The sequence below is a fragment of the Nannobrachium achirus genome (assembly GCF_963921795.1).
Source record: "Nannobrachium achirus genome assembly, chromosome: 14".
Lineage (NCBI taxonomy): Eukaryota > Metazoa > Chordata > Actinopteri > Myctophiformes > Myctophidae > Nannobrachium > Nannobrachium achirus.
The window spans coordinates 41,480,356-41,495,997 of NC_137821.1; the positions used below are offsets into that span (position 1 = coordinate 41,480,356).

The 15,642-nt window shown below is 43.7% G+C and overlaps 1 protein-coding gene across 4 annotated transcripts in view; it reads left to right on the top strand.

Moving 5' to 3' along the window:
* The window catches only part of actn3b (actinin alpha 3b), a gene marked incomplete at both ends in the record, with an annotated part of 52,872 nt that overhangs the window by 17,867 nt on the left and 19,363 nt on the right, over positions 1 to 15,642 (top strand). For 2 of the 4 annotated variants that reach the window (XM_080742176.1, XM_080742177.1), the window contains 3 exons: positions 6,729 to 6,843; positions 9,328 to 9,447; positions 11,044 to 11,130. In XM_080742176.1, coding sequence (XP_080598302.1) covers positions 6,729 to 6,843; positions 9,328 to 9,447; positions 11,044 to 11,130 — 322 coding nt within the window. Of the gene's footprint in view, positions 1 to 6,728; positions 6,844 to 9,327; positions 9,448 to 11,043; positions 11,131 to 15,642 lie in introns of those variants that run through there. The other 2 variants (XM_080742178.1, XM_080742179.1) reach the window with 1 other exon arrangement.

The window sequence follows — 15,642 nt, forward strand, 5'->3', positions numbered from 1 at the left end:
CAGACAGATAGAGAGATGAGGTGAGTCCTCTGGACACTCAGTGACAGTGGTGTGGACGTGGACGGTAGCACTTTGTCAGTGCTGCTGAAGTTAGGGCTAATTGTCAGGGCAGCTGCTGTTGACGTGTCCACATTACTGCGTGTGATGAATTAGAGCAGAGGCCGTCCTCCACACAGACACATACCTGTTAGCGTACTGTAGCAGCAGCAGAGCACACAGGACAGGAAAGGACAGCGAGTGCATGTCACAGACTGTTAGATGAATAGAGCATCATACCAGAGGGGTCCTGACTCCTGTGGGGGAGCCAGCGGAGCGGGGAAGGGCAGCAGTCGAGAAGTTAGCCCGGCAGTGACCTCCATTCGGCGACAGTCAGTGTGGCAACGTCCTAATTACAGTGGAGCGTGATCTTAAAGGACGACTTCACCGCCTTTCAACCTATCTTCATAAAGTTGGTCCTCACTAATGTTCGTGATAAAACAGCACAATTCTTTTATACTCTGGATGGCTGTGGGCAGTTCAGAAACCTGTGTACCAGTGACATCATCGATGGGGAATCCAAGCTAAAAGAAACTGCAGGATTTCTGTTCCTGTAAAGTTACCATGCTATAATGGAAGCCATCGTTCTTGCGATTATAAAAATCTTAAATATTTAACAAAATAATTGTTTTAAAAATAAATCTGGCTAATGATGATGTCACTGGTAGACTGGTTCCTGAACGGCCCACAGCCCTCCTAAGAGACATAGACCGAGAAGAAAAGAATTGTGCTATTTTATCGAGGACCAATTATATGAAGAGATAGGTCCTCATTGACCTTCCCCTTCTGTTCCCTTCCACTTTAAAGCCTGTGAGTGGGATCTATAATTTCCGTAACAATTTTTCTATCGATAATGTTTTCGATACATACAACAGTGGGCAAAATATTATATATAATTTTTTTCTTCAGTGTTTCAGTATTTTGGTAAAGCCAGTGTTTCCTCCAGTAGACTGCAGTGAGGTACAGTGGTACTTACTGCAAGTCAGTTGAGTGAGTAGTTGCATTGCAGTCAGCTTCATACTGCCCCACTGAGGCAGTTAAGGGTACTGCAAGGATAGAGCTGCAGTTGCATCAGCGCCTTTGACTGACAACCAATCTGGCTGCTTTTATAAAGGGTTACAGGGCCTGCTGGGGAGTGTGTGCTTGTGAGAATGAATTATTACGGGATTCTAAGACACCAAAAGCATCAATAAACAATACCAGATTCACTCAAGGAAACTGAAAACAGCACAAATTAAAACATTTGGTTAATACCCCATAGACAAACATTAATATATGGCATATATAATTTCTGCTTCACTTAACCATATCAAATGTATGTTTTTACACCTATTCAATGTTTTTTGATGCAGCTCAGATCATCTGATGGGCAGTAGAAAGTACATTGAAACTCGTTTTCAATATAAGTGCAAATCCTCTTGTGGGTGGTTGGGTGTGTGTCAGCTGTACTGAGGGGGTGGGCAGCCTGGGTTCCCCCATGGGGGGGACTAAGCATTCAGCTGAGAGATACGGTGGTGACCTCATTTCACAAGAAGAAAGACCCCGGCCCCGCAGCCACATCCAAGGGCTAGACCAACAGGTGTGGAGGGGGGGAGAGAGAGAGGGGGAAAGACAGGGGAGGAAAAACCTGGGAGGATGAGTAGTGACTTCATTGTGGTTGAATTCCATAGCGTCTTAGCGTTACACGATACAGTGACTCCTATGTAAGAACTCACCCCACAATCCCCCCATCCCATAATGATTCACACGTGGTTGCACATTGCATGTGTGTCACACACGACACACCGCCAAAAACAGCTGATCTACAAGCTCTCAGCGCTTCATGCTGTGACGCCCATGTGAGCTTGTAGTTCTGCTATTTTCGGGGGGCGCCGCGCGACACTGGCACCCGCCTAAGTATAGATCAGCAATTCATGGGTTTCATTTGTAGTCCTAAACCGGCCATGTTGAGGACCAACACAGGTGTTCTGATTGGCGTAGAACATTAGTTCTATGCCAATCAGACAAATTGAAACGCATGTGTTGGTCTTCAAACATGTTGTGTAGGACTACAAATGAAACCCACAAATAGATTATAGTTATTATGTTCATAAGTATATCATGCACAGTATACATCTGCTGCTATGCTCACACACTTTTTATATCTTATCTCAGGTACCATGTAAATATGTGGATATTTTGTATTTAGTTTTTCTTGTTTGATCTCCTTTCCCCCTTGCCCCCCCATCCTCTACTTCTCTTTCTTTCTTCTATGGAAAATAACGATACGATGGGAACGATGCACAAAAAAGAATTTCACCCACTTCTTTACTTCCATAAACCTGTGATGTGACAATAAAGCTGATTCTAAATTCTGATTCTATAAAAAATGACAGCTACTGTAATGCTTTCACATCTACTAGCGAGTTGTTATACTGAAAATCATTACTTTTTTAATGTACTTTTATTCTTACTGTAGCAGCACTAGCACTACCCTATCCTATGTTATGGGCACTTTGCCCTGACCGACTGTCCTGAGTGCACTTTGCCAAATCACTGATAATAGCAGCTCTTTGAAGTGGGGCACTCTGTAAGTCAAATGCACACTATCACACACTCACTGCTCACCCACTGTTGTGGTTTTCATTCAATATTATTTTCACATAACTTTTAGTTCATTATTTCCTTTCCTTTCCTTCAACTCTCTCTCTCTCTCTCTCTCTCTCTCCCTGTCTGTCTCTCCGTCTTGGTCGCTTACAGTTTGCCTTAGGAATCTGGTCGTCTCAGCTGTCTCTTTGCTGCCCGATTTAGCCTCCCTTCCCCTCAGCCCCCCTCCCCCTCCTCCTCCTCCACCCCCTCCCTCCATACTTTTCCCACCTTCCTCTCTCCTCTTCCCTCACCTCGCCCCCACCCTAACCCCTTTCCTTCCTTCCTTCCTTCCTCTTTCTTTCCTCCTTGCTCCCTCCTTCCCTTCCTCACCCGCCCTCTCTCTCTCGCTCTCTCTCTCTCTCTCTCTGTCCCTCTGGTTGGCTTGGTGGCCTGTATGTGTGTGTGTGTGTGTGTGTACTGGAATTAGGGGCCTGTCTAAATTTGGTCATGCGTGGCGTGGGGAGACGGCACCAGCTGGGGACCCTGGTTGGTTGGTGGTGGGGAGGCCAGTTAGGCCACCTAACCTCCTCTTCTCCAGACCCTCACATCAAAATGACTCCGACCATAGCCCTGACCATTCCTGACACTCCCCTCTCTATTGTCTTCCTTCTGTTATATCAATCAATCAAACAACTTGATTGAAGATGGGGTCCATTAGATATCAATCAATCAAACAACTTGATTGAAGATGGGGTCCATTAGAAAGCAAAAAACAAGAAAATACACTATACATATATAAACCACCCCTATACACCATAAAACATCAGCTATTGCAAGAAACAATCATACCAGTGTTTCCAGAAAGTAGACCGATATTGCATCTTATAATCTCTCCATTCCTCCTCTCCTCTCCTCTCCATTCTCTTCTCCTCTCCTTTATCTGTCTATCTGTCTGTCTGTCTGTCTGTCTACCTATCTACCTATCTACCTCTCAGTCAAACAACAGCATGGTTTTAGGTTTTGCATCTCTGCTGCACTCATTTAATTTCCTCTCTCTGTCGATCCATGGCGTGGGATTTCCTGTGCGCTTTCTCTCTCTCTCTCTCTCTCTCTCTCTCTCTCTCTCTCTCTCTCTCTCTCTCTGCCTGCCTATACACCCACACAAAGATCCGCAGTCAGACACACTTAAACCCAGGTGACAAACGGGCACGCGTGCATGTGCGAGAATGTGCGCACACACACACACACACACACACACACACACACACACACACACACACACACACACACACACACACACACACACACACACACACACGCATAAACACACACGCACGCATAAACACACACACATGCGCACGCAGATTGGATTTGACTTTTATTATCTCTTATGCACGTGGATTTAATGGCGAACTTATGCTCTCACCTTCTGAACACAGTTTCCTTCATTGCTAATTTATACATCTGTCACACTCTCCCCTACCTCGATCTCTCCTCGCTCTCCTCTCCTCTCCTTTCGTCCCACTCACTCCTCTGCGTGGCTCATTATTCAGCAGCAGCAGCTCTTCCATCTCTCCTCCTACACACACGCACGCACGCACGCACAGCCCACAGCCCTCCTTCCAATGCCGGTGACAAACTTTCCTGTTCGCTCTGACCCATGCCTCCACCCTGCTCCACTCCACTCCAATTCACTCCAGTCCACACACACACACACACACACACACGCACGCACGCACGCACGCACGCACGCACGCACGCACACACACACACACACACACACACACAAACACAAACACACACACACACACACACACACACACACACACACACACACACACAAACACAGCACACACATATCTATCTATCAATTCTGTCTAACTCAGTCACTCACAAAAAACATGCACAGTAATCCTGGTCTCTATGCTGCCTCCCCCTGGCCAGCCAGCCAGGGCGCCTGATGGAGGGGAAAGGAACTGGTTGGAATAACGTGTTCCTTCCACGTCCAACCAGGGAAGTGCCTCCCCTCTGTCAGGTGATAAGAAGCGACCTGCTCACTCACTCGCTCTGCGCAGGTTGGCAGAGGGAGAGCAGCGCCCAAGATTACAGCTTAGCCTTGGGCAATTTGCACTGGGTGAAAAAAAACAAAATCATGGGATAAAAATCACACCCGTGTGAAGTGGAGCTGTGTGTGTGTGTGTGTGTGTGTGTGTGTGTGTGTGTGTGTGTGTGTGTGTGTGTGTGTGTGTGTGTGTAGATCATGTGTACCGATTTTTGTGACATTTGAAGAAAATATGTAGGAAAAGGAGCCAAAAGTGTGTTTTGGAGAAAATTCAAGATGGCGGAAAATCTATCCTGGCGCAAATGGGCGTGGCCTATATGGGGAGATGCGTCTTGACCCAAGGAATCCAGGGAAAAAAGAATTTTAATTTTCCGATCTACGGTTCAAGAGTTACGGGGCAAAACGTAAAGTGGGCCGTTATAGCGCCACCATGAGGCCGAGTGATGTAATTATTTTTCGATTCATTCTTAAAATCATTATGAATCTCCTCTCCGAGGTTTGAAACTGTAGCTCCTATGGTTTACGAGAGAAAAATACTTGAAAGTGATTTCTTGCATTGTCCCATTATAAGTCAATGGGGACAATTAAGCGTCGTGTTTTGCCGATTACATCGGCATGGTAAGGCGGATCGGAACGAAAGGTAATAGAACACCATTCCCGGCCGAGCCGCACATTTTGATGTATATATTGCGCGAGTGGCGTAAATGGTGCGGCACTAGTTACGCGCCGAAGTCAGGCTACATACACACACACACACAGACACACAGACCCACACAGCCACGTATAGGGAGCTGCACACAGCTCCAAAAACTCACTCACTCACTCACTCACTCACTCACTCACTCACTCACTCACTCACTCACAACTCCCCACAAAAAGCACATTTTGTGACGTGATGGATTGCCTGGTCCAGTGATGATGGAACCAATTGAGTTGTCCCTCAGCATTAGGCACTGACCGTTAGTTCCACTCAGACCATGACCAAGTGCTCAACGCAGCTGAGTCCCATTTCCGTTGTGTAGTCTGATCTGTGTTTTCAATCTGTTACGACCCATTAAACCCACCAGCGACACCAACACCATGAGAGGAAGCGTTCGCACATCACATAAAATCCCTGCCTTTGAGGGGGAAAAGCCTTGTTATTTAATGTCCTGTCTGGCAAACTATTAACACCATACTACCACTACCGAGTATTTATTATTGTGTTTTTGTATGGTTGTTTGTATAGTCTGTTAGTTTTCAAATGGACCACAATGGACACAAGCTTCATGAACCTGATTAAGTACAAAGTGAAATGTATTGCTCAAGCTGTTCTGAATGAAAGATCCTTGTTTTCAATAATGTTGGGGTGTGAGCAACATTTGTGGCTTCTTTCTACAAAAAGTAAGGTGTCATTTCATATGGTTTATATAAAGCAAACAGTAAGATAACTTCATATAGTTTATGTAAATCAAAATGTGTCATGCAGTAGCCTATAGATTTTTGAACTATTCGTTAAACGACCCAGGTCAGCACATGCAGTGAAATGGCATGGATGTCACTGTGTGTGTGTGTGTGTGTGTGTGTGTGTGTGTGTGTGTGTGTGTGTGTGTGTGTGTGTGTGTGTGTGTGTGTGTGTGTGTGTGTGTGTGTGTGTGTGTGTGTGTGTGTGTGTGTGTGTGTGTGTGTGTGTGTGTGTGTGTATCTGTCACTATAACAAGTTCAGATTTTGGACAGTGAAGGCCTTATTAAGCACTATTAACGTTAGTTTGAAAAGGGCAGGAGTGTGTGTTCGTGCGTGCGTGTGGATGAATGTCTGCAGTAGAGGTGTTGATTTTAGAGATTAATTTAATTAACTCTTTGTCAAGGGCTTGTTTGCTGTCACTGCGATGCGTTGTGAGCTTCTAGATCTGCTAGATTTGATGATTTGGCCTAAAGGCCAAACAGAAATGTAATTGTCAACTGAAAAAAAAACACCATTAAATCGTTAAACTTAGTTATTTGAGTGACAATCGTCTTGTAAAATGTCATAATTGTGACAGCAGTGTGATTGTATTGTCTTCTCTCTCCCTCTCTCCACCAGACTTTCACAGCCTGGTGTAACTCCCACTTGAGGAAGGCTGGCACACAGATTGAGAACATTGAAGAAGATTTCAGAAATGGCCTTAAGCTCATGCTGCTGCTGGAGGTCATCTCAGGTGGAGCTGGCACACGCACACACACACACACACACACACACACACACACACACACACACACACACACACACACACACACACACACACACACACACACACACACACACACACACACACACACACACACACACACACACACACACACACACACACACACACACACACACACACACACACACACACACACACACACACACACACACACACACACACACACACACACACACACACACACACACACACGTACACACTCATACTAACATATGCAATATGCATGCATGCATGTGCAGACATAGACATTTACATGATAACAAGCTCAGATATCAGACCCAGATTCACATACTGTATTTCCGGGTTGACAGCCTGATGCGTATTATCTTACAGCTGAAGGTCATTTCAGGTGGATGACGTACACACACACACACACACACACACACACACACACACACACACACACACACACACACACACACACACACACACACACACACTCGATATGCACACAGACAAGCATAATATGAACTGACGCAAGGTTAGATAGAAGCAAGCACATACATGCCTTCCCCACACATACATACATGTACACTGATGATGTTACTGCCAGTTGGGTGAACTCTCTCTGTACACAGTAGTTCAATGATCCATACAGGAGCTGTCCATGGTGCCCTGGAGTCTACATAACAAGGATCATCCTCATTCTATATCGTTGCTGTCGGGCAGAAACCATCTCCGTATTTTAACTTTTTGTGCCGTAATTCAGTGGTTTTCAACCTTTTTCTTGTCATGGTCCATTATATATTCGGCATCTGAGCCACAACACGGACCACCGTTTATTGAGATTTTAGCCTCTCAGACCCATTTGGTTACCAACTGGGGACCACCTGGGAACCCCCTGAAAGTAAAGACCACTGGTGGTCCCCAGACCACTATCAAAAGTAGCTGATCCATGTTTGAGTCTGGTGGATCTGCTAATTCTATCCTGAAAAGTAACATACTTTATGAGGTTTCCACCCGACAGAGACGATATCGTCGTTGTCGGGTGGAAACCTTGTATGTCCAAAACTCTTTGTTTTGCATTTATCATTTTAAAAATGATTTAAACTAGTGAAAACAGCTGATCTACAAGCACACAACGCCTCGTGGTGCGAGGCGTTGTGTGCTTGTAGATCTGCTGTTTTCACTACCTTTGTGCGACGGCCTTGTATGATGAAGCAGGGCTTTACTTTGCGAAAAAACATACAAATTTAAAACTTGGGAGATACGAGGTTTCTGCCCGACAGTGACGATATGTTTCAGTTTTAACTGGTACCTTTAATGTGAATTCTTCTCGATAGAAACCTCATTCTTCCTTTCTTTAATGTGATTTATACCATTAATAAAACTCTCCTTAATCGATACAAAGATCATTTGAGATTAAATTGTGCAGTTGCGCCGCGTGCCTTGCATACTACACACAGTATGTTATCATGTTGATGCTTAATGCACACACTGTTATTGACCTAATAAATGAGACAACAAGGTGAAGTAGTGAACATAAATTATTCCCCGGAACGCGGAGTAAATCAGTAGGAATATTATGATAATTGTTATAGTTTTTATTTATTTAGAAATGACTTTTTTTTCTATTGATAACTCATACCATGGAGACCTTTACCGTGGTCAGATGGGTGGACCGCAAACGCTTTCGAGATTGTTTTAGCAGAAGACACCTCCAAAACATCTGATCGGCTTTGCGTGAAACCATGCTCTGATTGAAACTTCATGGAAAGGCTGCTCATGGAGGAAGGAAGATTGCTAGGTGGGCGTGGTGGTGGTATCTCATAAAAAGGCTTATAACTTCCCAATGGAGTCAACGTAACTCCATGCCTTGTCAGCAGACATAGGAGGCAAGCCCTACCTACATTATTGATTGGACCAATTAAATAAAATGGGGATGTGCTCAAGAAATCATTTCTGGCCACTCAACAAAATTGCCACATGCCATTGACAACTGCAAAGCGTTGCCAGAGGTACGCACTCTACTGATGTGCAGGTCTTTGGTTCTAGTTATTCTTTTATGGGAATTCTGCTTCTGATTACATGACAGAGAGAGGCGGGAACGACTGGGATGTAGATGAAAGAAATTACACAATTACCCAGGAGGAGTTGAACCCATGACATTGGATTGTGATATAGCAGCGTTTCTCAAAGTGGATTCCAGGGACTCTGTGGGTTCCTTTAGGGGGGTCTAAATTGACCCATACAAGTCTGTAACTCTGACAGTGTACAAATGGAACCAAATGAACCCTAATGGCTCCATTTGGTTCCATTTGTACACCGTCAGAGTTAAGGGGAGACCTTGACATTTGAAAATTTGAGAAACTCTGAGATATAGGATAGATGTGTTCCAGCGATATGTGGCACAGCGTTGCACGGCGTGGCACAGAATGCCTGAAGCAGCAGGTGAGTGTGTGAGGCTAACAATGTGTTCTCTCCTCCTTCCAGGTGAGAGGCTGCCCAAACCCGACAAAGGCAAGATGCGTTTCCATAAGATTGCCAACGTGAACAAAGCGCTAGACTTCATCTGCAGCAAGGGAGTCAAGCTGGTCTCTATTGGTGCAGAAGGTGTGTTTTCCTCATGTTCACAACAAGATGACAGTTCGGTTGATATGCTGAATTATATATGCAGATTTATTTTATATTATGATGAAACAAACATCAGAGAATACAGTATTCACTGTAAATTGAAGTGTGCCGTCTGTTATGCAGAAGACTATCAATTAAGCGTTAGTGAATGCTAATCCATGATTTAAAGCCATCTGTGTTTAAATATGATTTTTCAAAGATATGCTTATTAGCGATGAAAAACAAAATGCAATGTTGATGCCAGCACTCCAACACTTCTCAGGAAGCACATTACTACCTCGTTCTTATCAGAACATGTATGGGCTTAAATCATTCAATCCAACATCATGCTTCATTTAAGAGTTTCAGCTTGTGTGATTAAGTATTGATTAAATGCGTATTAATAGTGATTAAGTGTTTAAAGGTAAGGTGAAATGATATTTCTTTTTTCGGTTAAAAGAAATACTTTGTTACAGTAAAAAGTAATATCTCTATATTCTGTTAGTAATCTAGTAATCTGATTGTATAGAGTGTTTGTTCAGTAACAGCAGTCTCCCCGTTTTTCCAGCTGTTTAATGAACAGAAAATACATTTTCAGGTGTGTTGCCAATTTCAGCCAATCAGGAAAGACTAGAGCACCAATCAGCTTACATTTTATAGTGTTCCAGTTACAATTCTATAATTAAAAAAGAGTATAGCCGCAGCTACGAGTGTGCGGCTATACTCTTTATTAAGTAAAGTGTTTGTTCTGTTGCCTGGCACCTCATAAGGACTGGTGTGCTGTGCACTTTTTTGATACCAGTTCCAATTCTGTCTGCTCATTTCTTTTTGTCATCACTTCCAATTTCACTTGTTTAATCTGTATGCTATGTGAGTTCTGGGGAAGAAAATGCATTTTCTGTTTTGATAAATAGCTGGAGAGACATGGAGACTCCTGTTACTTAACAAACACCATATAGCAATGAGAACTATCAGAATATAGATTTAACATGGATTTTAACACAAAAACATCACTTACTCTTTTACCTTTTTAAGTAATGTATGTGATTAAGCAGAAACATCTCAAATGAAAAGATTTCTACATAAAAAAAAATATATATATATAAACATTTTCATTCATTGTCTTTTATTTTCATTAGAAATGTGTCAGACTGTCTGTGAGTCTCCCAAGGTTAGCCTGATAGAACCTTTAATAGCGGAAATGTTCTTGAATAGATGAGCAACCAGGTGCCCATTGAGGGATTTGCAATACTTCCAGCATTCAATCACCTTCAATTCCATGTAGCCTACTATAATACAATGGCACTTGAAGGATTTCATTTTTGAGAGAGTCTGTCTTGTAAAACCCAATTTATTTCACTTCAACTGGAAAAATGTGTTAGGAATAGAAAGAACTAGAACACCAGGCTTTTGGTACAGCAATTTGTACGTGTTTGCGTGTGTGCGTACGTACTTGCGTGTGTGTGTGCGTGCGTGTACGTGTTTGCGTGCGCGCGCGTGTGTGTGTGTGTGTGCGTGTACGTGTTTGTGTGTGTGTGACACACTGTGTGTGTGTTGTGACGGTCACTGATGGATGTGTTTGGTGATTGGTTGCAGAGATTTGTGACGGTAACGTGAAAATGACCCTTGGTATGATCTGGACCATCATTCTTCGCTTCGCCATCCAGGACATCTCTGTGGAAGGTCAGTGTGTGCCCATAATGTGTGTGTGCTCGTGAGTGTGCCCGTGTGTGTGTGTGTGTGTACATGCATCCTCACACGTACTGCAATTACTTCACATGACCTTCAACAACACACCATAAAAAACCCATACACCATATTGTTGTATTCGGGCAGAAACCTCATATCTCCATATTGTTTCATAAATTAATATCCCTACTTGATCACACTACAGCGCCACACGAAGGCATCAAAAGTAGCACGTCCACAAGCTCGAAACGTTTTCGCTTGTCAATCTTCTACTTTTTCTGTTTTTGAATTTGAACCCTGAATATTAACAGTATTAACAGTTTCTTACGAGGTTTCCATCCGACATAGACGATGTTATACAGTACATGTCAGACGAAGGCTACGCTTTCTGTTCTGCGTTGTTGCACAGCGCCGCGCGGTCACGGACCGATGAAAGTCAATGTGTGTGTGTTTTCTGAAAACACGTGTTAGTTCAACATACATCGATGTATGTATAGCCTTTCCTCCGTGTTGCATAAAGACATTTAATTTCACACTCGACGGGGGCCTTCAAAGGCCACGAACGGCAGCAGCGTGCAAACGGCAGCAGCAGCGCCGTAAACATATTCAAATTAGACGTGCATCAGCGGGTTGATGTATGTATTTTCATACGTCCGAGAGCGTTGGATGTAGATTCATAACTCACAGGTCAACAGGCTTCAGCATCAAACGCGATGGGGCCCCATTAATGCTGAACGCAAGGCACGTACCCGCATATAGATATTCAAATCACGAACAAGCCAAATTTGGATTACTCTCGCCTAACGAATGCCTGGGTTTTTAAGTGCGTTATAAACTCTCTGCGTGTTGGTTTAAGGCTGATTGCATCAGGCAAGTCCAGTGATTCATACAGTATGCTTTACACAGTGACTCAGACGCTGCTGCCATGGCATGGCTCACTCATTCCTCCATTCCTCGTGTTAACCCGTTACAAAACCCATTGAAAGCAGCAAAAATAGCAGATACACAAGGTCATAGCGTGTCACTTAGTGCCGCGCTATGACCTTGTGGATCTGCTATTTTTGAAAAATCATTGAATGTAATATATTCAACACCTTTTAGCGCAAATCTTTGCCTCTCAGGGTGTGAGTGAGTAGTAAGCCTTTCCGAGCCATGTGGCCGAGCCATGTTGCTAAGGCTGAGGACGCTAACGGTTAGAGTGTCTGCCCTGAGATTGAGAGCTTGGGTTTCGATTCCCTGGGACAGGATTTTGTTCCAGGGATTTTGCCGGGATTTTGTTCCAGGCCAGGATATGGCCTTGTGGTTAGAGTCTAACCACAAGGCCACTGAGCTGGGGGTCCTTGGAACAAAATCCTTGGGATATATGGGAGTCCACGGCCTAATACATATGATTCTGGGGGTCCTTGACATGAAAGCACCACATGATATGTGACTGATGCTGGAGAAAAGGTCCTTATGTCTGCATTGGTCTTTTTGCAGCTTTTTGCAGATCATGAAAGTACAGAATATAAGCTTTCAAATGACATGTCATTCATTGAAATCTGAATATATTTGAAGAAGATATGCTTATTTGAATGTAGTTAAACCTCAAACCAAGAATCTGAGTAAAAGCACCTGATACACGTGTTATCATATCCTATGGATGGGACTGTTATCAAAATTGTCATACCTTAGCCAAGGCTCAGTAGTCAGACTACCAACTACCAGTAGCTGGGTAGTCCCAATATCAACCTTAATATCAGCCTTGAGAAAGAAAAAAAAAAATTGTTCCCGAAGCGGGATTCGATACCGCTATGAGGTGGTTACCAGCCACCCGACGCTACCGTTCACGCCACTATAAACGACGGAGCCGCGCCGTCTCAGGCGCCGATGAGCCCCGAGAGCCGCCGCCGAGGGAGCGGTAGCGACCGAGTCGCCGCGGCGAACGGTGCGAACGGCGCATGAGCCGACTCAGCGGCGTTACCGAATTATGTGCCGTTATGGACAGAATAGTAAATTTTGACCAGGGGACTGCTCCCGTTACCGAGTCATGTGTAAAACCAAGCAAAAAACAAAAGTCCGCCAGCTGCCTTGGTTAGCTCAGTCGGTAGCGTCGGGGACTAGTAATCCGACGGCCGGGGTTCGATTCTCACTGACGGAGCGACCAGTATACTGTTCCTGTGAACGTGCATTGGCGCATGCGCATTGCAATGACAAGTCTATGGGCGATAACGGATCTACCAGCTCCTGGTAGTTGGTAGTCCGACTACTGAGCCTTGGCCAAGGCATGACAGGGGTGAAAACAGACCCATACCAAGGGAGGATAACACGGAGATCGGCTGGTAAAAGGCTCTCAAAGTTTGTCACACTACTAGCAGTCAGGTAAGGGGTGTGAACAATGGATTGTTAACTCCACCCCTCACCCGCCCTAACCTATTGGTGGTGATCTGCAGCTGAAACCTGAGAACAACAACCACACATTAGCCAACAGAAACTATAGATGTAAATGTTGGCTTTCACATGTTAATGTGTGTCTCCACCCCCCAGAAGGATGTAAGGAAACACAAAAACACAGCTCTGTTTACAAACTAATTTAAGCTATTTAATGATTCTAAAATGGATATCTGTTGCAATGAGAAGGTTCTCAAACATACACTCTTAGATAATATGGAAAAAAGGATAAACACCAAAAATCCAAATTCAAACCTATTTTGTTAATTTGCCAGACTTCACTATTGCAGACATAAGGACCTTTCCTCCAGCCTCAGTCACATATAGCAACACACACACACGCTTTCAGAAAAGATTTAGATGACATTTTGTAGATTCTGACCTTTTCATGTCAAGGACCCCCCAAAATGATATGTAGGCTATTTGGTCACGGACCCCCATCCCAAAATATTTCGTTCCAGGGACCCCCAAGAAGCAAAATTTGATGTTCACTTTAAAAATACATCATATTCAAAGATTTGCACAAAATGTTCACGACTTTTTAAAAATAGCAGATCTACGAGCTCGCAGCGCGGCACTCGGTGCCGCGCTGTGAGCTTGTATATCTGCTATTTTTCAATAGCTAAAGTATCAAATGATTCCAAGGCCTTAACCGGGTTAAAGTCGTGTCTCATTTTCCTACCCGTACTTATGACTCTCTCTGTCCGACACGCACGACAACACGCAGCGCTTTTTGAGTCTTTTTCTTGTTCACACAGCATGTTATGATTCCTGCTCAACAGGAACTTTGAATGATTGATTGTCTCTTAAGCAAACTGACTCGGAGGCCAGGGATTTCATAACTTATTCATAACTCTGTCTTTTCTTTTTCTTTTCTTTTTCACCCACGCCATCTCATCATAAAATGCCCAATTGACTAAAGATGAAATCAAATTGGAGTTTCTCCCCCTCCTCTCTCATATCCCCACTCAGTGGTGTAAACTAAAGTACATATACCTAAGTAATGTACTTATGTACAATTTTGAGATATTTGTACTTTACTTGAGTGTTTCCACTTTCCAATACTTTTACGTCTACTCCGCTACATCTCTGATCCAAATATTGTACCTTTACTCCTCTGCGTTAATTTGAAAACTTTAGTTTCTAGTTACTTTGCAGATATAAATTATATTACAAAACCTACAGTAACCACTTTAGCCCTATTGTATACCTAGGCTATTTGAAAATAGCCGATCTACAAGCTCACAGCGTTGTGAGATTGTAGATCTGCTATTTTCAAGCATTTTGTACTTTTACTTTTGGTACTTTAAATACATTTTGATGCCAACACTTTCATACTTTTACTCAAGTACATTTTGAATTCCGGGCTTTTACTTGTAAGGGTGCCCACACACCAAAATACCTAGAGTGGAATCCGCCAATGCATTTCAATGAGAAGGGAGCGTTTTTTGCAGAAATCCTCTGCTGGCATGAAACCGCTTCACTCTCATTGAAATGCATTGGCGGAACGCGGATTCCACTCTCATAGGTATTTTGGTGTGAGGGCACCCTAAAGCTGTACCCACACCAAAGTACCTATGAGAGTGGAATCTCCATTCCGCCAATGCATTTCAATGAAGAATGGAGCGTTTTTTTTGTAGAAATCCTCTACTGGCATGAAACCGCTCCATTCTCATTGCAATGCATTTTGCGGAATGGGGAATCCACCCTCATAGGTACTTTGGTGTGGGTGCAGCCAGGGGCGTCACACAAAATTCTGGGCCCTGGGTACAAGGATTCACTGCGGGGCCCCCCATGAATGTTAACTATTAAAAAAATAGCAGATATACAAGCTCGCAGCGCGGCACCCAGCGCTGCGAGCTTGTAGATCTGCTATTTTTGAAATATTTTGAAAAATGTGTGCAAGAAACCTATGTTTCCATGTCAGTGGTGCTCAAACCGTATTTGGCCACGGACCCCCATCTCAAAATATTTAGTTCCAGGGACCCCCCAAAAGCAAAATTTGAGTTACAAATGTTCACTTAAAAGAATACATATATTCAAAGATTTGCCCACATTTTCACGACTTTTCAAATA